Raw genomic sequence first — 24,496 nt, forward strand, 5'->3', positions numbered from 1 at the left:
AAACACCCACAATTGGTGAAGTGCAGACCATGGGGTGTCCAGCCCCAGTTGATACATCTATCTAGAATGTGAACCCTACAACTAAGGCTCAAAGTAAATCACAGAAGAGGTGAAAGGTTGTAAGAGCTATAGGATGAGGGGATCTGATATGAGATAGTATCTTCTATGTATTAGACTTGCACCCATGAAATTGCAATAATGTGGTCCCCTAAACAATACCCACATAATGGCAACATGAGATGATTTGACAGCATGGATGGGAAAATTTTCACAAGACTCTACTCCCTAGATGAATAACTACAGGCAACTAATGGCTGCTGAAAGGGGGAGAATCAGCCCCTGACAGATTATACAATCAACTAGTCATTCCTAAACACATATTCACGTAAGTAATACTCAGTGGTAGCACATGGGTAGAGAGAAAGAGAGAGAGGGAGGGGAGAGAGAGAGAGAGAGAGAAAGAGAGAGAGAGAGAGAGAGAGAGAGAGAGAGAGAGAGAGAGAGAGAGAGAGAGAGATGCACATACTACAAATGGATACAAATGGACAGTGACAAATTTGGGAGTCTGTTTTTTCCTTCCACCATATGGGTCCTTTAGATCCATCTCAAGGCGTCATGGTTGGCAGCAAGTTTCTTTACCTGCCCAGCCATCTTGGCAGCCCTCTCTAGGGTTTTGTTGAGAAGTTTGGCTACTTTTCCTTACATGCTTAGATTGCATTTTGTAAACCACTTAGACTGAAATCCCCTTGCTTGTTTTCTTACAGAGCCTCCCACGCCCATTGCTCCTCCGGAACTGCTGGCTGTGGGGGCCACCTACCTGTGGATTAAGCCAAATGCCAACTCAATCATTGGAGATGGCCCCATCATTCTGAAGGAAGTAGAATACCGAACTACCACAGGCACCTGGGCCGAGACCCACATCGTGGACTCTCCCAACTACAAGCTCTGGCATCTGGACCCTGATGTGGAGTATGAGATCCGGGTGCTGCTCACACGACCAGGCGAGGGAGGCACAGGACCACCAGGGCCTCCCCTTACCACCAGGACCAAGTGTGCTGGTAAGGATGTCCCTCCAAATGCTGGCCCTCCTCTTGCCTCTTGGGCACAGGTTTCTCTAGTGCAAATGTGCTTCCTTTGTTGGAAAAGACCATTAAGGGCTTGCTTGGACTTGAGAGAAACTGTCAGCTTCGGATGTGATTCTAGAACCTTCTGTCTTTGGTTGTGTAATGGATACACTCATGGTGTTGATAGTATTTCTGATGGGACATTGGCTCCATCATTGTGAGGAATCCTGGTGCCATTTGCATGTCTCTGAGGGCTTTTGGTTCTGTGTCTCCAAGGGATCTAGCCTCTGATTGTACCCCTTAAAGTCCTCCTGTTGATTATAGCCCTTCAGGTTTTTGGTTCCAGTTATATATCTAATATGTATAGTTTGTTTGGCCTGTGATCCCTGGATCTGGTCATTGCTCTGGTGCTTCCTGGTTCTAGCTTTGTCTCTGAGGAGATCCTTGTAGCAGTTACATCTTTATAGCTTCCTGGCTCTGCCAGTGTCTCAGAATTGATTCTGAAACTGCCTTGGTCCCTGAGAACATCCAGATTCCATATCCTCTGGGGGCTCAAAACTTCTGACTAAAGAATGTTATTTGGGACAGTCCTGGGTTGTCTCTGGGTTCTACTTTAACTGTGGATTTCTGGCTCCAACTGTTTTCCTGATGTTCCTGCTTAAGCATGACTGGTATGTGTGTGATTGAGAAGGTTCTCTGGATATAACATATCCCTGAGGCCTCTTGGTTTTGCTTATTGGCTAAGATTGGATCTCTGAATGGAACCCATGAAATTAAAAGAGAATGGTGTTCATTTTTCTAAACCCCACATCATCTCGTCACCCTCAAATACCATTCCCTGCAAGTGCTTTTTGTTCTGTGTTTACACCAAGGGAGAGTGGCTCAGTCTTTTCTAACTTTATCCATGTTCACTGAAGTGGCCAGTGGTACAGTCAGGATTTGTACTCGGGTATTGTGGCTCCAGAGCTCTGGATCTTTGGTTACACCATGATGAGTAGAGAGGTATGTGGTCCTACTATCACATGCTGAGCTCAGGGCTCCCGTACTGCTGTGGTGCCAGGCTTCATGTAGCCTCCAGCAAGGACTTCTGAGGGAAAATGAGGCAGAAATTCTTCTAAAGTAGGAGTGAAGAATCCATGAATGCTCCAACATGGGACACAGCTGAGGTTGTTGCATCAGGCCTTTGTGGATGGAAGTTTCTGTCCTGCCTGGTCCCACAGCTGTTTAGTCCCAAATAAAAACACTAAGGCTTATATTACTTATAAAATGTTTGGCTTGCTGATTAGGCTTATTACTATCTAGCTCTTACAATTTAAATTAACCGATTATTCTTATCTATGTTTAGCCACATGCCTTGGTACCTTTTCTCAGTAAGACATTCTCAATTTGCTTCCTCTGGCTGGTGACTCACTCTCTGCCTTCCTCATCCCAGGATTTTCCTAGTCTGGCAGCTCTGCCTATACTTCCTGCCTGGCTACTGGCCAATCAGCATTTTACTAAACCAATATGAATGACAAATCTTTACAGTGTACAAGAGCATTATCCAACATCAGGCATGTTATACTTTGACAGTTGTGGCCCTGAAATTGTTGTTCATTGATGTATTATGCTATAAAGAACACAGGGCTTAGGAGAAAAAGTAGGGGTTGGGCACTCCTCCCTTCCTTAGTAACACATGAAAAAGGGAAAATTACTTAATGAGCAAGTGAGCAAAATTTTAGACATCAAGTGGATCAGAAAGGGCAAAATGCTATAATGCATCCAGCAGGCACCTCCCAGAAAGCTCAGTATTTTCTTTTATAAGTAGAGGGAGGAGTTTGCAGCCTGTGAGTTACAGGCTAGGAGGCAGGAAGAAGCCATCTGAAATATGAAGAAAGGACCCACCAGGTGGAAATGGGAGTGTCTTACAACCGTGGTGAACTGAGGGAACAGTCTGGTGCTAAAGGTGTGTGTGTGTGTGTGTGTGTGAGTGTGTGTGTGTGTGTGTGTGTGTGTGTGTGTGTGTGTGTGTGTGTGTGTCTGTGTCTGTGTTCTTGTGCACGTGTATGTAAGCATATGTGTATGTGTTTGTATTTCTGTGTGGCTTGGAGTTTTTACTTTACTTTTATCTTCTGTGGACACATCACATATAAGCTGATGTAGCATTTACTCTGTGCTTACATTGCTTCCTCATAGATCAATTGCTTTGGAACAAACTTGAATTTTCAGTTGTTCATGAACCAGTTTGAGTGTTAGAGCAGAATTTACAGCAGACACTCTGAAGTGTCTCAGAAGTGCTCCTGATAGTGTAGAAACTAAGGATCACTAATATTTCTATGGCTCAGGCTTACTCCTTTGAAAATTATTGAACCACTATGATGAACAGAGAGTCCATTTTCCCGATGATTTTTCTAAACAGGTCTTTGGTAAAATTTCTCACTGAAACCTGATTATGAAACTGACTGCTTTCAAAGGACAGAAGGATATGTTATTAAGCCAGGTAATTCCTTACCTCAACTCTGCAATGTAATATCCATTCATAAAGATAAGTGATTTGAACCTGTTGATAAGGCTTCTCTTTTTCTGCAACGTAAATGTAAGGGCTTTGAGGGGCTTTGATCTTTGGAAATGATATTCAGAGCACTTTCAAAGCCCCCATGGACTTACTTGCTCATGATCATATAATGCACTTAGAAATTCAATCGTGGGATGATCGTCTCAATAAAAATTTATAACCTAGTGCAGACAGTTGCTACTGCTGTATAATGGCTTTTACATGTGACAGACACAATGGTCTGACTATCACTGTAAAATTACGAGTTGAAATGTTGTTTGTGGTATTATATTTCCAGAAATGTTGGTGTTTAAGTAAGTTAGACTTAAATCTCAAATTCTACAAAGTGTGTCATAAAGAAAATAATCTTTTCCATCGACACTGATGGTAGACTGTTCTTTGGTTCATAATTAATTTTTAAGAGAGTCTAGGGCTGGTATCCATTTGTAGATGCTCTTTATTACCAGTGGTATTGGGAGTTTTCCCCCTTTCCCTATTCTATTATTAATCACACTGGAAATGTACTCATTATTTTGCAAAACAGAAAATGAGAGAGTGCAGAATGTGGAAAGTATAATTTCTGCCCAGAGGGACTGGGTAGAGATTCAAGAAAAATAAAAAGGGGTAAGATATAAACATGAAGTTTGGGTGTTGAAATAGGATGCTTTTTTGAGTAAAACAGGGTCAGCAAGCAGTGTCCTTAGGCACAACTAGAGCAGCATTTCCCAGTGTGGGATTCCTGGACCAGGGACATCAATATTGTTAGAGATTGGGTACTTTGTTTACCCTGATTCTTATGTTGAAACCTGTGTCTGTATGTGGTGCTAAAGGAGATGGAGCCTTTGGTGTAACTACATCATGGGTAGATTTATAGCATTATTACAGAGGCCCCATAGTTATCTCTTGCTTATTCACCATCTGAGGGCATAGTGAGAAGATGGGTCTATGGCCTAGAATCCAGCTTTTACCAGGGCTGTAAAAAGTTAATTTCTGTTATTTATAAATAACCCAGTGTATGGTATTGTATCACAGCAGCCCAAAAGAAGTAAGTTTCAATGTAAACCCAGGCCTAGTCTCTCCTCACCCAATGAACCAGAAAGCACAAGAGTAAGGCCTATCAATCAGAGGTCCTGGCTCCCATGGCTGCACATGCAAGCAGAAGCATATGTGACACATTGGCTTGCCCTTGTCAGTAGACCCATTGACTGTGACTTGAGCTCTGAGAGGTAGACTGACACTCAGACAATTGGCTCAAGGCTACACTGCATACAAGTGCATAGAGCTAAGTCTCCTGGCTCAAAGGGGCACCTCACCACTGCCTTGAAGGAGTTTCCAGCCTTGGGTTGGGGGTGGGTTCCTCTGCTCACGAGTGTCCTCTCAAGTATGGGGTTGGGTAGTAACTATGGAGACCAGCTATAAATGAATGGCTGCATTTGTCCTTTCTATCAAACGCTCACACATTCTCGTCTATGAGCCAAACTCTGTTCTAGGCAGTGGGGGAAGAGGCTGGCTTTGAAAAGACAAGACAGGCAGGGGCAGAAGCTTGGCAGTGGTTAAGTTATAAGGACAGCTAAGCCCCCAAAAGATACCAGGGTAGCCATGTCAGTGAAGACAGGTGGGGTGTATTCTTGTTCTACCAGGTATGACCAGATAAGCCAAGTCTGACAGTTGAGGGAGAAGATATTAAGAGTTTGGCTACAGAGTATCCAGGACCAGCAGGCACACCCTATGCTAGTTATACCATAGACAGATTTACAGAAATCTGTAATTGTGGGGATAGGAGAAGAGGGTCTAAGGTGATGTCTAAGGCTTGTGGTATGGATGACTGAGATATGAGGGGGAGAACCATATTCTGAGACACATGCTGAAGATGACTAAGGGAGTAAATATGATGTGTTTGAGGGAAGATGAATAGCAGGAAAGATGAATAGTCTAGAGCTTAAGAAATTGAACTTTGTCCATGAGAACTTCCCTAACATCACCTGGATGTTAGAGTCTGGGGTCTCCTTAGCACTGATAAAATCAGTTTAATTCTTTCTGTCTTCATGCTGTCCTTTTAAAATGCTTCATTCATTTTTAATTCATCATTTTGTTTCTTTCCCTCATTTTAATCATTCATCATCCTTCCAGAGATAAAGGCCTAGAGGCAAAGACAATGATGTATATCAAAGTGTTTTGAAAATCTCAAAATGCTCTTCAGACTCTTGTAATGAAACAAATCGCTATCTGTTGATGCTTCTGTTATGGATGTTATTATTGTGAGCCATTAACATACAGTCAAGAAGGCTGGCCTGTCTGCTTTTCAGGACTACCATACATCTAGAAAGTGGGTCACATTCTCTTGTTCTTCACCATCTCACAGGGATTCACAGTGGTGTCTGCATTCTGGGCAGTTTTCTTATGGAGAACATTGAGTCTTTTCCTCTAGCGTAGTGGTTCTCAAGCTGTGAGTCACAACCCCATTGGGGCCACATAACAGATATTCTGTATATCAGATATTTACATTATGATTCATAACAGTAGCAAAATTGAGTAGCAACAAAATAATGTTATGATTGGGGGGTTACCACAACATGAAGAACTATATTAAAGGGTTGCAGCCTTAGGAAGGTTGAGAAACACTGCTGTAGCGGCCCCAATAAAGCAGATATTCAGGCAGTAATGGGGGTTTAGGGATGCTTTCCAAAGGGAAGCTCACTTTGAACCTTGCCTCTAAAGAGAGGTCCACATCGAACCTGTCCGTGCTGAAGCACCCAAGCTGTTATTGTTTTATCTTCCCAGTGTTAACTTCATTGACATAGAAATCAGATTGGGGTCACATATGAGAAAAGTTCTTTAAGTTCCAAGTACAGACAGGCATTGTGGGACACATTTGTAGTCCCCAGCACACTGGTGGCAGGGAAGTCATGAGTTAAATAGCAATACCTTACATCAAAAGAAGAACAGGTATCAATCACTAGGAGGCAGGCTACTGCCTTAATTATTTGGAGTTTGTAAAGAACCCTGAAGGCAATGACACCAAGGAAGGTTACTCCAGTAATTAACTGGGGAAAGCAAGAGACACCATATTGACCCAGCCTAACTCTGCAACTCTTCTGTCGGTATCAGTTCCAAAAGCCTCAGCACCAACCTGCTGGTTTCTGGACTCATCTAACACCACACAAAAAAGACTCTGCCACACTGTGTCCCCAGATATGCTTCCACCCACCACCCACACATTGGCCTTGGGTGTGCTTTCTACAAGCATTTCTCCTCATCTCAAATCAGGGTATTAGAGATCTAAAGATGTGTCTCCCCCTGCTTGAAACCTCTCTCCTCCAGTCCAGCATCTCAGCTTAAACCAGACCCCTCAGGCAGCTTTCTTCACGTCGCTGTCATGGGTTCACCAATCCATACAGTGAGCCGAGCGATTGCCAGTTCCTGTAAATCAAAGACCCGCTGCCCGAGAGCTCACTTCATTGTGGTCCAGCAAAGTTCCAATCCCCTAAGTGGAAACTCACTTTGCATGGTCAGAGATGCCCGCTCCGCTGCTGATTTCAAGGGCTCTTTTTCTATTCCCTGCACCTGAGGGCTGATTGCACGTTATATTTTATTTACATATTTATGGGTTTCTACTTGAAATGATATGTGTCTAGTTCTCTCTTTTCTCCAGAGGGATAAAAAGGAGGAATTCAAATTGCTGCGCTCAATGAAGTGAGAGTAGTCATTAGAATTTAGTGAAAAAGATATGGACCTTCGAGCCAAAGAGATTCTGGTTTTTATTTCAAGTGAGACATTTGCTAGCTGGATGACCAGGGATGTATTACTTCACTTCTCTGTGCCTCCGTTTCTTCTTCCATTTAAGGGGAAGATTACATTACATCCCCCAGAGCTTCAATAAGGTATGTTCCTAGCAGAGAACTCAGAACCCAGAGATCCTTCGATGGACATAATTTAGAGTGGACTCTCAGTCCTGGGAAGTGGATGTTAAAACATGGACTAATTTTCTACGTTGGGCATTATGGACTCTATCATAAGAGCATTTCTCTAGTGCTGTGGTTGACACAGAAGATCTGATGTCTGTGGGAAGGGTGCGATGCTTATGGCTGAGTAAGTGTCCTGGCTCCATGATGAGTAGCTGTGATGGTACCTGATGGTGAGGATGGAGTGTAGAGGATGTAGATTGTCTTTTTCTGGTTCTGTCCAGAGTCCCAGGTAAGATGGAGACATGCGATATTTGGACCTCTTTCTCTTCTAGAAGGTCAGAGAACATAAGAACAAGGATTTGCAAGTCCAGGAGCAAAAAACAGGGAAGGGGGAGAGTTCAGGAGGAGAGTTCTGAGCACCTACATATAGCATCTTCAGGGGTCTCTTTCCTCAAAGAGACCAGTAGGGCCAGCATAGAAGGGTCTTTCTTTCTAGAGAGAAATTCTGCCCCAGCACAGAGTGAAATAGAAAGACAAAAGAAATACTTAAGGGTCTTCAAAACTAGGGCAGGATCATGTCACTAGCCCCTTGGGACCTTTTCTTCACTGCTCTAAGCTTTGCTGAATAATCTGTAATGCGATGGGGTGTGCTTGGCAGGGAACAGATGTAGCATAATTTGGCTCAGGGCTTTGAACTGCCTTCTGAGTGTGTGTTATTATGAACACAACTTTATCCTCACTGCTGCCCTGTTATATAGTCTAGGTGAAATGATCCATGAATCTTAAGGGAACATGGCAAGATTAGCCAATAAAATATCAAATCTCCATTCCATCCAGATTGAAATAATGCAATCAATAGATTCTTAAGACCAGTGGCAAAATCTTCATAATACCACACCATGCTTGAAGGGAAATCACTGCTGATACACCATCAGTTCAGAACTGGAGGCAAGTGCAGAAGATAAATTGTGATCATTGTTTCCTCTGAAAGAGGGGAGTACAGGTTACCTCCACCTTCTCCATTTTCTCTAGTGTTCCTATACTGCCTTCTTCCCTAGGTGTACAGAACCAAGGAGGTAAAGCTCAAAGAAGGAGCTGGAGTCTGCTCTTTTTTTAATACAATTTTTTATTTAACTTAGAAACAATCTTGATTTACAAGTCAATCCCAGTTCCCGCTCCCTCCCCCCTCCCTGGCCCCCCACTGGCCCCCTGTCTTATCCCCTGTCTGCCCCCAGGGAGGGTAAGGCCTTCCATGGGGGATCATCAAGTCTGTCACATCATTTGAAGTAGGGCCTAGGCACTCCTCCACTTCTCTAGGCTGAGAGAGTATCCCTCTATGTGGAATGGGCTCCAGAAGTCCATCTGTACACTAGAGATAAAAACTGATCCACTACCAGAGGCCCCATAGATTGCCCACTCCTTCAGGGGGGTCTGGTTCAGTCCTATGCTGGTTTCCCAGCTGTCAGTCTGGGGTCCATGAACTTCTCCTTGTTCAGGTCACCTGTTTCTGTGGATTTCTCCAGCCTGGTCTTGACTCCTTTGCTCATCACTCCTCCCTCTCTAAACTGGATTCCAGGAGTTCAGCTCAGTGTTTAGCTGTGGGTATCTGCTTCTACTTCCATCAGCTGCTGGATGAAGGCTCTATGATAGCATATAAGGTAGTCATCAGTCTCATTATAGGGGAAGGGCATTTAAGGTAGCCTCTTCACTATTGCTTAGATCCTTAGTTGAGGCCATCCTTATAGATCTCTGGGCATTTCCCTAGTGCCAGATTTCTCTTTAGACCTATAATGGCTCTCTCTATTATAGTATCTCTTTCCTTGATCTCCTGTATTTTTCCCCCTGACTCAATGTTCCTTCTCCCTCATGTCCTCCTCTTCCCTCCTCCTCTCCCCTTCTCTTTCTCTTAATTCTCCCTCCCCTCCCCCCATGCTCCCAATTTGCTCAGGAGATCTTGTCTCTTTCCCCTTCTCTGGGGGACCTTGTATCTCTCTCTTAAGGTCCTCCTTGTTTCCTAGCTTCTATGGTGGTTATGGATTATAGGATGGTAATCCTTTATGTCTAATTGCATATATGAGTGAATACATACCATGTTTGTCTTTTTGTGCCTGGGTTACCTACTCAGGATGTTTTCTTCTAGTTCCATCCATTAGCCTGTGAATTTCAAGATTCCATTTTTTTTTCTGCTGAGTAGTAGTATTCCATTGTGTAAATGAACCACATTTTCTTGATGCATTCTTCAGTTGAGGGGCATCTAGGCTGCTTCCAGGTTCTGGCTAGTACAAATAATGCTGCTATGAACATAGTTAAATAGATGGCTTTGTTGTATGAGTGTGCATCCTTTGGGTATATGCCTAAGAGTGGAATTGCTCGGTCTTGAGATAGACTGATTCCCATTTTCCTGAGTAATCACCATACTGATTTCCAAAGTGGCTGTTTGAGTTGGCACTCCCTCCAGCAGTGGAGAAGTGTTCACTTTCTTTACATCCTCTCCAGCATAAACTGTCATTGGGGTTTTTGATTTTGGCCATTCTGACAGGAGCAAAATGGTATCTCAGAGTTGTTTTGATTTGCATTTCCCTGATGGCTAAGGATGTTGAGCACGTTTTTAAGTGTCTTTCAGCGGTATTAGATTCCTCTATTGAGAATTCTCTATTTAATTCTGTACCCCACTTTTTTGTTTTTTCGAGACAGGGTTTCCCTGTGGCTTTGGAGGCTGTCCTGGAACTGGCTCTTGTAGACCAGGTTGGTCTTGAACTCACAGAGATCCACCTGCCTCTGCCTTCCTGGTTCTGAGATTAAAGGCGTGTGCCACCACCACCTGGCTGTACCCCACTTTTTAATTGGATTATTTGGTGTTTTGGTGACCAGCTTCTTGAGTTCTTTGTATATTTTGGAAATCAGCCCTCTGTCAGATGTGGGGTTGGTGAATATCTTTTCCCATTCTGTGGGATGCCGTTTTGTCTTGTTGACTGTGTCCTTTGCCTTATAGAAGCTTCTCAGTTTCAGGAGGTCCCATTTAATAATTACCAATCTCAGTGTCTGTGCTAGGGGTTTTGTTATGTTCAGGAAGAAGTCTCCTGTACCAATCACTCAAGGGTGCCTCCCACTTTATCTTCTAAGAGGTTCAGTGTAGCTGGATTTATGTTGAGGTCTTTGATCCATTTCTGCTTAAGTTTTGTGCATGGCGATATATTTGGATGTATCTGTAGTCCTCTACATGCCAGCAACCAGTTATTCCAGCACCATTTGTTGAAGATGCTTTCTGTTTTCCATTGTATACTTTTAGCTTCTTTGTCAAAAATCAGGTGTTCATAGGTGTGTGGGTTAATATCTGGATCTTCAATTCGATTCCATTAGTCTATCTGTCTATTTTTGTGCCAATACCAAGCTGTTTTTCAGACTATATGTTTGTAATACAGATTGAAGTCAGGGATGGTGATGCCTCTGGAAGTTCCATTTTGTACATGGTTGTTTTGGCTATCCTAGGTCTTTTGTTTTTCCATATAATGTTTAGTATTATTCTTTCAAGGTCTGTGAAGAATTGTGCTGTTATTTTGAGGGATATTGCATTAAATCTGTAGATTGCTTTTGGCAAGATTGCCATTTTTGCTATGCTTATCCTACCTATCCAAGATCTTGGGAGATCTTTCCATTTTTCTGGCATCTTCTTTAATTTTTTTCTTTAAAGACTCAGAGTTCTTGCTATACAGATCTTTCACTTGTTTGGTTAGCATTACCGCAAGATATTTTATGCTGTTTCTGGCTATTGTAAAGGGTGATGTTTCTCTCTAATTTCTTTCTCAGCCCATTTATCATCTGAATATAGTAGGGATACTGTTTTTTTTTTTTTTTGTGTGTGTGTGTGTGTTAATCTTGGATCCTACCACTTTGCTGAAGGTGTTTATAAGCTGTAGGAGTTCCCTGGTAGAGTTTTTCAGGTCACATATGTAAACTACCATATTGTTATGATAAATCTTTCTGCCAAAAGCTGCCTGAGCCCCACCGCCATGTGTGAGCTTTACGCCAGCCGCCCGCCTGAGTTAGGGCCCAAATGAATACACAGAAAGACTTGTATTAGGTACAATGCTGCTTGGCCAATGACTAGGATTCCTCATCTGTTAGCTAAGTCTTAATTATCATAAGCCTATATATTTTATAAGACTTATCGGATCCCTTATTGGTGTCCCTCCTTGCCGGTGGATCACATTGTGCTGCTGGAGCAGGAACGGAGGGGAAAAGGAGTCCTTCCTGTTTCTCCTTCGCTTAAATATGAGTCTCCTTACTATGTCACTTCCTGACTGGATCAGCACTTCTCTACTTCATTTCCCAGAATCCACTTTGACTTCTAGTCCTGTCTAACTTCCTGTCTCATTGGCAAAACAGTATTTTATTTAACAATCAATAAGATAAACATACACAGTACATTCCCCATCACCATATTGTTTGCAAATTGTGAAAGTTGGGCTTCTGAGGAGTCTGCTCTTATTTCCATCAATTCTGAAGCCTCCATGAGAACCACCAAGTGTCTTCTCAAGGTCCCAAGTGTTCGCTCTCCTCTTCTTATAGACCTTTCTCTTCTATCAAACACAGCATGAGCGAGTGGCTGTCTTGGAGCCTTCTTGGCTTGGCTTACAGAAGAGCTGGAGTAAGGTAAAGCCCTTCCTCTTAAAACGTGTACTTTACAACCCCAGCATGTTTCTGCTTCCATCCCCTACCAGAGAGTGTATAAAATGAACGTGGTATTGGAAGGGTCCAGCTGGGTCCTTCTTTGCAATCTCTTGAAAGGATGGTCCATGGAGCCTTGCGCTTCTCTGTACAACACCACCTTGTTTAACTGCTTCTTATTGGTCATGAGGCTTATATCAAATTTCAGAGCGCCCACAGAAGCATCATTCCGCATGCTCCCACACTTAGGTATCACTTCCCCCCAAGCTCTCCAGGGACTTGGGGCTTCCTAGCAGCTGAAGCATGAGGATAAAATTGTCAATGTTGCCCCAATCTCTCTCAATCTTGAAGTTTCAGATTTGAGTGAAAAGTGAGCCACAGAAAAACATTAATGGTAATATGAGCTAATGTTGTTTAGTTATCAAGATCATTCAATAAAATTAGCCCCCAAAATACATTAAAATTAGGGTCACTCACTCCTGAAGCTATAAAAGCTTAAGCTGATAAATAGAGCAAATGGATAATTATTCTAAGGCAAACATTGGCTGTCAATACGAATATCCACTGTCTACAACTTGTGTAGCATGAAGCTGGCATTAGATATCTTGTAATTATTGTCACAGAGGGCCTAATTTCCTCCAGTGACTGTGAGGCAGATGACATGACTAAGGTCACACTCCTGCCCAAGTGACCCAGGCATGGGCTGAACCTTAAATGTGTAGCTGTGTCTTAGTTTCTTTTCTGTTGCTATGCCCAAACAACTGACAAAAGGCCAGCCAAATGGCTCAGTTAGTTAAAGATGCTTGCTGCCAAGGCTTACCACCTGAGTCCATCCCCTTGGGCCCATATGGTAGAAGGAGAGAAAAACAATTCCCACAAGTTTCCCTCTGACTTGTGGACCCATGCTCACACAAAGAAAATAAATGAAATCAGAAATCCCTTTAAAAAGCAACTTAAGGAAAGAAGGGTTTGCTCTGGCTCCAGATCAAGGACACAGTCCATTGCAGTGGGGGAGTCAAGGTGAGAGGAGGGAGAGCAACATCACCATCACATTTGTGGTCAGGGACAGAGAGCAGTGAGTGCCTGATCCCCTTTGACTTGCTCCAGTCAAGAATGAGAATGATCTAGCCCATGATTAATATGGTCTTCACATAGCAATTATCCCAAGGCCATCCAGATCCCCATCTCCCAAGCGATTCTAGATCCTGTCAAATTGCCAACTAAATCTAAGGCTCAGGAGCTACAAAGGTCACTGTCTAATATGATCCCCAGAATTGTGTGTGATTAGCAAGGCATCCATCCACCATGACCAAGTGGGGCTTCTCCCAGAATATAGGGAGAGAAATTCTTGAGTATCAGTATTGGTGTAATGTTTCCTTCTAGTGGTCAGAGCATAAAACCACATGATCCTCTCAGGAAAGGCTGGGCTGGGAAGTAATTTGATAGAAATTCACCTTTTCATTACTGATCAGAGTTCTCAGTGAGCCAGCAATGGGAAGGCGCTTCCTTATTTCAAGCAGAAAATGTTCTTATAGTCTCAAAGCTCAAGAGACTAAAGCAAACTTGAGAAAGAGAGAAAGAGAGAGAGAGAGAGAGAGAGAGAGAGAGAGAGAGAGAGAGAGAGAGAGAATGCTAGTAGAAATACAAATTCATTTCAGTCTTGTGGTCCGACACCAAGTTAATAAATAAAAATCAATAGTTACATGCCAGTAATAACTTGTTACAAAAATCTAATGAAATATATCATATTTCCAAACACAATTAAAATATAAATGCTTAGGAGTAAGGTAAGAAAGACTCAGAATCTATATGAAAATACACACACCTACAGACTTTTATTGAGGATGATAAAACAAGACTGGAATAAATGAAGCCATATATCATGCTGCTGGATTAGCAAATTTAGCACTGTGAAGATATCATTGTTCCCAAATTAATTTATAGGTTTAATATAATTGCAATCACACTCCTAATGTGATTCTTTTTGGAACTTAACAAAGCGATTTAGAAATTGATCTGAAAAAATAGCCAGGGGGAGTAATCCAGACCACTTAGAAAAATGGCAGGAGGAGGGGATTTCTCTGTGAGATACCAACTTTTATAATCACTATCAAAATTAAAGCTCTGAATAATATAATCTATGGAGAAACAGGATTTAGAAATTTATCTGAATGTGTAAGCTCTTAAAAATTGCACATGATTAATAAGTCATATGTAGTATAAATAATTGGAAAAATAGAATTTTTATGTACCATGATATACTAAATAAATTACAGATAGATTAGGTACTTAAAGGTACCGATAAAAAATAATTTAAGTAGAAGAAAATATTTTCTTACCTTTGGCAGGAGTCTCAGTTCCTTAAAAGTGAGCAGATACTTCATGAAGATTGTGTTTGGAAAGGTCACTAGTCAGGAAGAGAAAAAGAAGGGAAGCCTATGGTGGGTTTTGACAGTCCTTAAAAATCAAATGGTTTGCCGGGCATTGGTGGCCCACGCCTTTAATCCCAGCTCTTGAGAGGCAGAGGCAGGTAGATCTCTGTGAGTTCGAGGCTAGCCTGGTCTCCAGAGCGAGTGCCAGGATAGGCTCCAAGGTACACAGAGAAACCCTGTCTCGAAAAACCAAAAAAAATAAAATAAAATAAAAAAATAAAAAAATCAAATGGTTTAACTGGCTGCAGGAAAAGCTGCAACAGAAGGAGAACACAGGGTAAGTACCCCAAGAGAAAGAGTGCTGCAATCACCAAAACCCCATCCCAATCTGAGTGGCCAGTGCTTCCACCCAGATCCAGGCTGTCATCAGGGCCAAAGCTGATGCTGATGTCTGGGTCCAGGGGCCAGCAGCAGCTGGGATTTGTGTTGATGTCTGTAGCCAGTGTCACCTCAGTGTGCTATAGGAACCATGCACCATGAAATCAGAGGTCCATCCTGAGCCAGTTTCACCCTTTGCAGGCCCAGGGAAAGCTAGACACTGCAGTAAGAGAGCTGGCCTCAACCCTCACCACAAACAAGGGGGAATCTACCCTGAGGGAATGGGCATAGGGAAGCTGGCTCTGTCCCCTTGCCTGAGGCAAGTGTCGCAGTGACCTTACTCAGCACAGTTACCACCCAGGCCCATAGCCAGGCCTTCGGGTGGTCCTGAAAAGACTGGTCCTGTGGAACAATGCCATCGAGTTCTCCATGACTTCAGGTAGTGCTGGATATCATAAAGGGTCCTAGGGTGATGGTGTACCAGAAACCAGAGGCCTTGAACCAGACCAGTGACTCACTGCAACAGACATTTGCTAATAACCCTGATGGGACAAAGGGGTATACTATGTGACACACATCTCCCAATGCCACCAGGTTGAATGAAGAGGTTGGGAGAGTCAGGAGGCAGGAAAGGAGAAACGAAGAGGTGTTTGTGTATTTGTACGTTCATTTTGTTATCTTTTTTCTTTGCTTGCTTTGTTTTGTTATCACCTGACTTTTTAAAATTTTACTTTGAAGAATTGTTTCAGGGGTGAAGAGAGGGGGTAGGGGACTGGGAGGTGAGCAAAACTAGGGTGCATGATGTGAAATTCCCAAAGAACCAATAAAGAAATTATGCAAAACAAACAGACAAAAAGCCTGGATGTGTAAATACTGTCCCAATTTGGAGTCATTTATCTGAAAGAATTATGAAGTATAGACAAGAACCCCATTCTGTATCCTGCCAATGATAACCAGAGTGCGGGGGCTACCATCACACCAGCCCAGGATTTTGAATTTTTTCCTCTCAACTACAGTTCCTAGAAGAAGAAAACAAAAAGCCACACCTGTGCTAAGATTTTTATAAGGCTGATTGACTAATTAGAAATCTTTGAATGTAAAGAGTTAGAATATTGCAGATCTAGAGCCAAATTCTCTTGGACTATCTTTATTCTCCTCAATAACCATTCATTACCTACCCCAGTGTCTGTGTTATCTTTGTGACGCTCATGAAACTCTCTGGATATGTTAGCAGATCGATGGCTTCCACCAACAATAATCAAATAGTGGTATCTCGATTTATCTAAGAGTCCCCTCTGGTATAACATGGATACCTAGTGTCCAACTTTTGTATTTAGAAAATGTCTTGATTATTTTCCTTTGTTTTGTTCTGTAAGTAGAAAAGCTTGCATGAAACTTTTACGATGTTAGGACCTGATATTTAGAAAAAACCTTGTGAATCTGCGTTCTGGGTCATGCTCATTCATGTTTGGCACCAGAATAAATGATCTCTTCTTCCCTTTGAGGTGAGAACTGTGTTCCTACATGGACAGTTCTCTTCCACTCCAAGCAGGACTAATGTAGATCATGTAACATGAAAAATCAAAGACCCAGTGACTGATATTGGGGTTCAAGCCTCAAGCTGAATATCAGAAAAACAAAGCAGCCGGCCACTAACTTCTTACCTCTACCTCAGGCTGAATGGGCTGATCCTGTCTCCATAAACTCTCACCAAGCTTCAGACTGTATGAAAAGCCTCTCTGAGACCTTGCTTATGTCTTACTTCCCTAATGTCGGGATTAAAGGGCTGAGCTACAATTCTCTTTTAGACTGATTCACTCTTTCATAGATATGTGTGGCCTTAAACTCACAGAGATCCATCTATCTCTTAATCCTGAGTCCTAGGATTAAAGGTGTGTACCACCACCTCCTAGATTCTGGCTGCAGGGATTAAATGTGCCTGGCTTCTATGGCTTGTGGCTGACTTTGCTTTTTGAATCCTCAGGCAAGCTTTAATAAATCATAAACAATAACTCACCACAAAACCAGGTCATTCCACAGCTCCAGAAACACAGGGCTTTTCCTTACCCCAGGATATGTGTTTGTGTTTGGTGGGACAAGCAAGAGTTTGCTTAGCAAATGACTTCAACTCCTTCCTGAGCCTGGAAGGTCAGCATGCAGATATTGCATTTTCATCTCCCTTTGTCCCTCTCCCACCTTGCACATGAGGATAACTAAGTCTTCTTTTATTTTTCCCTTGAAGTGCTGATTATTGAACAAGGTTTGCATGTGCCAGGCAAGCACTCTACCAGGAAACTAAATCCCCAGCCCCCTTATGTATTAGTCAGGTCTCTCTAAAGGAACAGAACTGATAGGGTGAATACATATGTATTAAATGGTTGTTTATTAGAGCAACTTACAGGTGGAAACTCAGGAAGTCCAACAATGGCTGTCTCCCAATAGAAAGGCTAAGAGTCCCCTAATTGTTCTGTCTATGAGACTGGGTTTCTCAGCAGCCTCAATCTGGTGTTCAAGTCCCAATGAAGTCCTAGGGAGCCACTGGTCTTTGGTCTTTAGGGAATCCTGAATTCAGCAATAGATTCTAATGTCAGTGAAGGAATAATGTCTCAGTAACAGGGCAGATGAACTTGCCAACAACAATGAGGGCAAGCAGGAAGAAAGCAAGTGTTTCTTTTGTCCATGTCCTGTTATGAGAACTGTCACAGGAGGTGTGGCCCAGGTTTAGGGTGGGTTTTCTGACCTATGATGATCCCAATTTGGGATGGGTCACCCTATTTCAAATAATCTACTCAAGTAAAATGCCTCACAGGTGGGGCCAGGTGCTTGGGGGTTTAGTTGATTCTAGGTGTAGTTAGTCAAGTTGACAATCAAGATTAACCACCACGCCTTCTTTTGAGGTAGAATCTCACTACAAATTAACTCTATAGCCCCAACTGATTTTGAAGTTGGCATCCTCCTGCCTCAGCCTCCCAAGCTTTGGAGATTTCAGGCTCAAACCACCTGGTTGGACTGCAGTCATGTTATGCACGGTGCAAAGCAGTTGAATTGCTCCAGGCTCTATTTCCAAAGCCATCTGCATATTACTTGCATTGAGCTGAACATTAAGTGGGTTGGGGTGGGGTGCCGAATTTTGAGATGAAAGGTTTAAGTAGGGAAGACATCTGTGGTAGTTTGAATGCAATTGGCCCCCATAAGCTCATTGGGAGTGCACTGTTAGGAGGTATGGCTTTGTTGGAGGCAGTGTGTCACTGTGGAGGTGGGCTTTGTGGTCTCACATATGCTCAAGCCACAGCCAGTGGTTCAATTCACTTCCTGTTGCCTGTGAATCAAAGGTGTTGAATTCTCAGGTCCATCTCCAAAACCATGTCTGCCTGCATGCCACCATGTCCCACCTTGATGATGATGGACTGAACCTCTGAACTGTAAGCCACTCAATTAAAATGTTTTCTTTTATAAGAGTTGCCATGGTCATGGTGTCTCTTCACTGCAATAGAAAACCTAACATCCTTAGAATGCCTTCATTATATCTCTATGTATACACACACACACACACACACAGAGAGAGAGAGAGAGAGAGAGAGAGAGAGAGAGAGAGAGAGAGAGAGAGAGAGAGGAGGAGGAGGAGGAAGGGAGGGAGGGAGGGAGGGAGGGAGAGATTTTGAAATTTTAGATCACTATAAACGTTTTCTCTTTGTTTTACTAAACTGCATAAAACTTACCCAATTAAGAGTGCCTCCTCCTTAGAGTCAAGTGTGAATGTAAAAGAATTGTTATAAACTGTAAAACACTATATAAATGTGAGAGGTTATTTTTAATTGCATTTAGCAAATCATTGGTATTTTGGAAAGCTACAGGCATAGTTCTACATTGCTAAGCCCCTGGGCTGAAAATGGAGCAAGGGATGGTCCACTGAGGGTTTTGTTTTTAGGTACATCAGACTTTGGATACAGGTCCATTCATTTGCATGCTGGATGGACTAGCATAATTTGCATGACTGCCCTGAACGATTTCCTGACCTGTTAACCAGGGATAATATTGCTACATTGGATAGGATTGGGGAGTACTGATATTGGTGAGGGCTAAGAGTATGCTTGTGAACTTGCCTTTCTGAAAATGCCTGTACTCATGCAAGCCATTATGTAGATGCGTCATCACCATCACTGCCAGAGCCATAGAGCTTAAGTGATTTCTTCTGAGTCACATGGACTAGGAAGTGCCTTGAGTAGCTGGAAAGGGCCCCACTCTTAGGTCACCTGACCATATTACTCTGTCTTTGAGGATCAATGCCTACATTTAATAGGAAGTTACTACATGGGGGTGAAGGGACCAGCTCTCCATTTTGGCAGCCATGACAGTAACACGTGCTCTATGACCTTGCCTTAGTCACTAGAGGTTAGGTGCCTGCCTCGTGACAAGGAACCAATCAGAAGTTAGCTGGTGGTGCTATGCTTTACGACCCTGGGTATACTTTATGGACAAGCACACAGCAATGGCGCACAGAGCATAGCAACCACCGTGGGAGGGCTTATGGGCCATAACAACCAGTTGACCAATCAACACAGGGCAAGCCCTCCAAGCCTGGAGGCACATCAATCGTGAGCCTGTGCTTACCCCTAGACACTCCCCTTACGCTGCCCTACAAGATCTCTCGCAGCGTGTTCAAACTGTCTTTTGCAAGCCGAGCTAACATGGGGTTAGCTCGTTAAATTACAATAAAGCCTCATGCAGTTTGCAGCAAGCTCTGGAATCCGCCTGGTGATTGGGGTGCCCGAGGTCATGGCCTGGGTCCCTGGATACCTGAGTTTTCCAGGGGCCTAACAGGGGCTTCCAATGCTTTAAAATCCTAGAGACATTCACTATTATCTATACCCTCCTCACTAGTCAGCCCCAAGACCTTTACTACTGTGAGTCAAGGGACAAAGGGTAGAAGACTATCCCAATCACAAAGGAATCTACAATCCTAGGCAGAGGGATGCCTTGCTCATCATGGAACATTCTGGAATTGTAAGTCCCCATCACACACAGAAGGATGGGAGAGTCATTCAAAGTGCAAGTCTGACTTTGTAGGGAGAGGACCCCGCTGTGACTTGAGGGTGGGGGGTGGAGAGAATCTATTGTGAGTGGGGGTTGGGAGAGAACCTACTGTGACTGGGGGGACATTCTGTGACTTGGGGTGTGTGTAAGAGGGCCTAATGTGACTGGGGAAAGCGAGGAACTACTATGACTGGAGGGGAGGATCTACTGTGACTGGGGGGAGAGGACCTACTATGACTGGGGAAGAGAGGACCTACTGTTTTGGGGATGGAGAAAACCAACTTGGAGGGAGTGACTAGAGAACTCTTCCAAGGTTTCTATTTCACATTTACCAAGGCCTTAATCCATGTGTCCTTCTGAGGTTCAGGAAGGTGGGTATGCTAGACTAGGCTGAGGGAGCAAATGAGAAGGTATAGTGTGTCTATAAGGCCTAGGGGGCTGGATATCCAACCTTTATTGTCATGCAGATGCCCTTATTGAACACATCTGGAAGCAGAAGCAGCAGCAACCAGCTGGGCTCAGGGCTGAGAGCAGATGCAGCCACTCTGGGGGCCTTCCTTCCTTCCTCTTTCCCTTGAAATCACAAATTATCAAATTGTTAAAATCTGAAAACAACTTTTTAGGAAACTAAAATATATCCCATATTCCAATTAGATGAATTTTTGCTTGTGAATATCCCTTTGTGTCACTGACACAAATCTTACCGCATCATGGCCTGCGTGCCATGTGTGATCCCTGCTTGTCACTCAACATCAGAAAGTGAATATTTTATAGGTTTTTAAGGAATTTGCACGCTGTTTGAATGGCTCGATAGTGACCTAGGAGTCTAAGTACCCTACTTTGCTAAATGATTCCTATATCTCTGCATATTTAGGCATCTCCAAAATCTCTCCTTCTTGTCATCCTATATAGCCTTCTGCTTGAATGATTTTTCCTTAAACAAAGTTTCCAGGAAGATATTAAAAGATAGAGACATCCTTATGGCTTTTGCTATGCTTCACAGATTGCTTCCAGTGATATGAGCAGTTCAATGTGAGTTTGCCAGGATTGTGTACTGTCATTTGGTTTAATTTTGTCCATTTCACAGGCAGAGAATTGAGATCTCAAGTCTGCTCCAACTCACTTTTTCCGCCCCCAAACCTAGGACCCAGTGCATTCCACTGTTAGACAAGCATTCTAAGTAGCTGTTCTGCAGCTCTTTTACTTTTTATTTTGAGACAAAGTCTCACTAAATTGCCTAGGCTAGCTCTCAACTGAATCCTTAGCCTGGGCTGTCCTTGAACTTGAGATTCTCCTCCCTTTAATCCCCTCTTATCTCTACTCTCTTTGTCTGTGGTTTTCTTTGCCTTGCTTACACTAGCCAACCACTCCCATCATTTTCTGTTTCCTCAGAAGTATGGGGTGGGAGAAATGTTTAGTTTAGTGACAGAACACATGAGCAAAACCTCCAACTTTGGCATCTAGCACCACCACAAAACTCCAAAATGAATAGCAAGGTTCCACTGCATCTCTTTCTAGCCTGGGGTCTTTTCGTGAGTAGTCCCTCCTCCATGGAGCATGCTCTCTCTCCACCCACCCTTGTCCCTAACTAACTCTTAATTGTTCTTCATGTGTTGCCTTCTCACCACAATCTAACCTACTCTCTTCTTCACTCTCCTTTTAAAGCATTTAAAATCCTGCCCTTCTGCTCATTTGTGTGTCTGTTTGATTATCATATGCTGTTTCCACTTGATGTTGTATCTCCAAGGACAGTTCCCTGTTCTGCTGTGGCTGGAATTGTGTGTAGACAGTCAGAAACTGAGTGCCAAATGCATGAAGAGGTGTGTACACACTGAAAAAAATGTTTAAAGTCAGAATATAGACAGGCAAAAATGGAAATGGTCCCATGTAATATCATCCAATGAAACAATTGTTGAAAAGATGACATTTTTAATGGCTCTTGCCATGCAGTGAGCTCATTAATGAATGTAGGTTCATGGTAGTCCTTGGTATATGGCAAGGTTTCTACTTTGTTTCTTATATATTTGACATGTTATCCCAGCACTGATGGGAAGGGATGGTAGGATAGTCCCATGGGAGACAGATGGGATGGAATACTGGAATGGGAGAAGGAGTTGTTATTGCAAACCCTTTGGCTTTGGAGATACAGAACCAACACAATGGGAAATGACTTTGGGAGGAGAGCACAGCCCTGTTCTTGTGGTTGGCAGCCCCGTGTGTGCAGAGCATTGACCTTCCTAACTTTCCATTGTCCCCTCTGAGCAAGATCTCATGATCTTCATAGTAAGTGGAGATTAACTCAGTGATCACTCCTGTCCTATACAGGGGTTGATCTTGAGGGTGTGAGGGATTTAAGTAATAGTCTACCAACTGGAATTTCATGATGACTAGGACACAGCCTCTTCTGACTCCACATTCTTCCTCCACTGCCCTCCACCCACTGCAGAGGTTTCTGTTTCTCTGAATCATGGATTAACCACATATTTGGTGGGGAGGGGGAGAGGAGAATCATGGGACAGAGGAGGCATGAATTCTGATTAATTGAAAGTTTTTTTTTTATTTGAAGGTTAAGCAGCAAATACATTTAAACTTGACCTAGACTATTTTATATGGGATAGTATATGAACTAAACACAATAAAATTGAGCCCAGAGGAATATCCCTGAGAAGAAAGAAGTCAATTATGTGACCCTCAATTGCTTTTTACAGTTGATATGGGTGTTTGACTACTCCCACACCCACTCAGAGAATTTGAACAAGGTCTTGGCATCTTAGGCATCTAAAGGCATTAGACACTCCATGGGTATTAAATTGCCAGGATTGTGGCTTGAACATAGTAGACATTGTGCATGCAATGGACAGACTTCTGTCTCTGGCTGCACATCTGGCAGTTTTCAGAATATATATATATATATACACTTAGGCATGATTATCAAGGTGTTCTTTATTATGGGGAGTTGAAGGTGCTAAAGGAATGAGCAATGGGATCCTTGTAATATGCCACACAAAGCATCTTAAGATTATAGCACTTGATTCTGGCCATGTATTGTCAAGGACATTAGGTATGAGATTTTATGTGGGATGCTAATGGGCCCTATGGGGCTGAGCTGTGAAATCTGTATTGGCAGCCTGGGGTGCTGACTATGACATTTCCTTGCAAGCCAGAGAGCCTCTAGTGCTCAGAGCATTCAGACATCTGGTGCATCGCCTGGAAAGGCAAAGGAAGGTGTTTACATCCTCCTGGCGTGGTGGTGGTGATGAGAGAAATATGTCTTCATTTTTATATTGGAAGATACAGAAAAAACACTAAAGTAGAATTCAAAAATAGCCCATAAATTCCACCATTTGGACATAACCATTTCAAATTCCAGTACAGTTCTGCCCATTACAGCTTTTGTCTGTCATTGCTTTGTTTCTCAGATGCAAACACATTCATGTCCATACACAAATTTGAGCCAATGCATACATAGTCTATGTACAGGTCTTTTTGTTTTGTTTTGTTTTGTTTATTGAGCAGTATGTAGTGCGATGGTTGATTGTCATTGTTAATGGGACTAGATTTAGAATCACTGTAGAAACACAGCTCTGCATATATCTGTGAGGGTGTTGTCAGAAACATTTATCTGAGGAGGGAAGGCCCTTCTTGAATGTGGCAGCACCATCTCATGGGTTGGGACATAGGACTACATTTAAAAGGAGAAAATGAGCTGAATATCAGTGTTCATTTCTGTCTGCTTCTTGACTGATGATACAATGTGATCAGCTGCCTCATGTTCCTGCTGCCATGCCTTCTTTGCTATGATGGACTCTCAAATTGAGACAAGACAAATCCTTTATCCCTTAAATTGCTTCTTATCAGTATTTGGTCATAGAAATGAGAAAAATAACTATTATACAATGTGAATACTTTTTGTACACCTAAATATATTTTCAGTTTGAAAATTGAAATACACATTTAATAACCCTATTGCCAAACATAGGCATTGAGATTAAGAAATGTAACATGATGAGTAAGATAAACATAGTCTTATTTTTATTTTTTTGAACCATGAAGACCAATGGAGGAAGCACATATTATGTTTAACTCATATATGGAGATACTATCCATTTTCATTATTTCTGGATTCCATTGAAGACAGAAGTTTCTGTCCCACCTGGTCCTGTGGCCCCTTAGTCCCAAATAAACACACTGAGGCTTATATTAATTATAAACTGTTTAGCCAATGGCTCAGGCTTCTCATTGACTAACTCTCTCTTAATTATTGACCTACTTCTATGAAACTATGTATTTCCAAGAGGCTGTGGCATGTCACTCCTTCAGTAGCTACATGGTGTCCCCTGGGCAACTCTCCCTCTGTGTTCCTTTCCCCAGCATTCCTAGTCTGGTAAACCCACCTATACGTCCTGACTAGCTACTAGCCAATCAGCATTTATTTACCAACCAATAAGAGAAACATATATTCACAGCATACAAAAGGGCATCTCATGTTTGCAAATTCATTTATCCCACAAAATTTACCTCTAAACACCAATGGCAAAGCCA

General features: G+C 42.7%; 1 protein-coding gene across 1 annotated transcript in view; it reads left to right on the top strand.

Annotated features, from left to right (window-relative positions):
* Positions 1-24,496, top strand: part of Ptprt (protein tyrosine phosphatase receptor type T) — a 783,865-nt gene that overhangs the window by 197,588 nt on the left and 561,781 nt on the right. Inside the window, exon 6 of the mRNA XM_035446780.1 lies at positions 765-1,058. Within this exon, the coding sequence (XP_035302671.1) occupies positions 765-1,058 (294 nt within the window). The remainder of the gene's footprint in view (positions 1-764; positions 1,059-24,496) is intronic.

The sequence above is a fragment of the Cricetulus griseus genome, chromosome 6 (genome assembly GCF_003668045.3).
Source record: "Cricetulus griseus strain 17A/GY chromosome 6, alternate assembly CriGri-PICRH-1.0, whole genome shotgun sequence".
Taxonomy (NCBI): domain Eukaryota; kingdom Metazoa; phylum Chordata; class Mammalia; order Rodentia; family Cricetidae; genus Cricetulus; species Cricetulus griseus.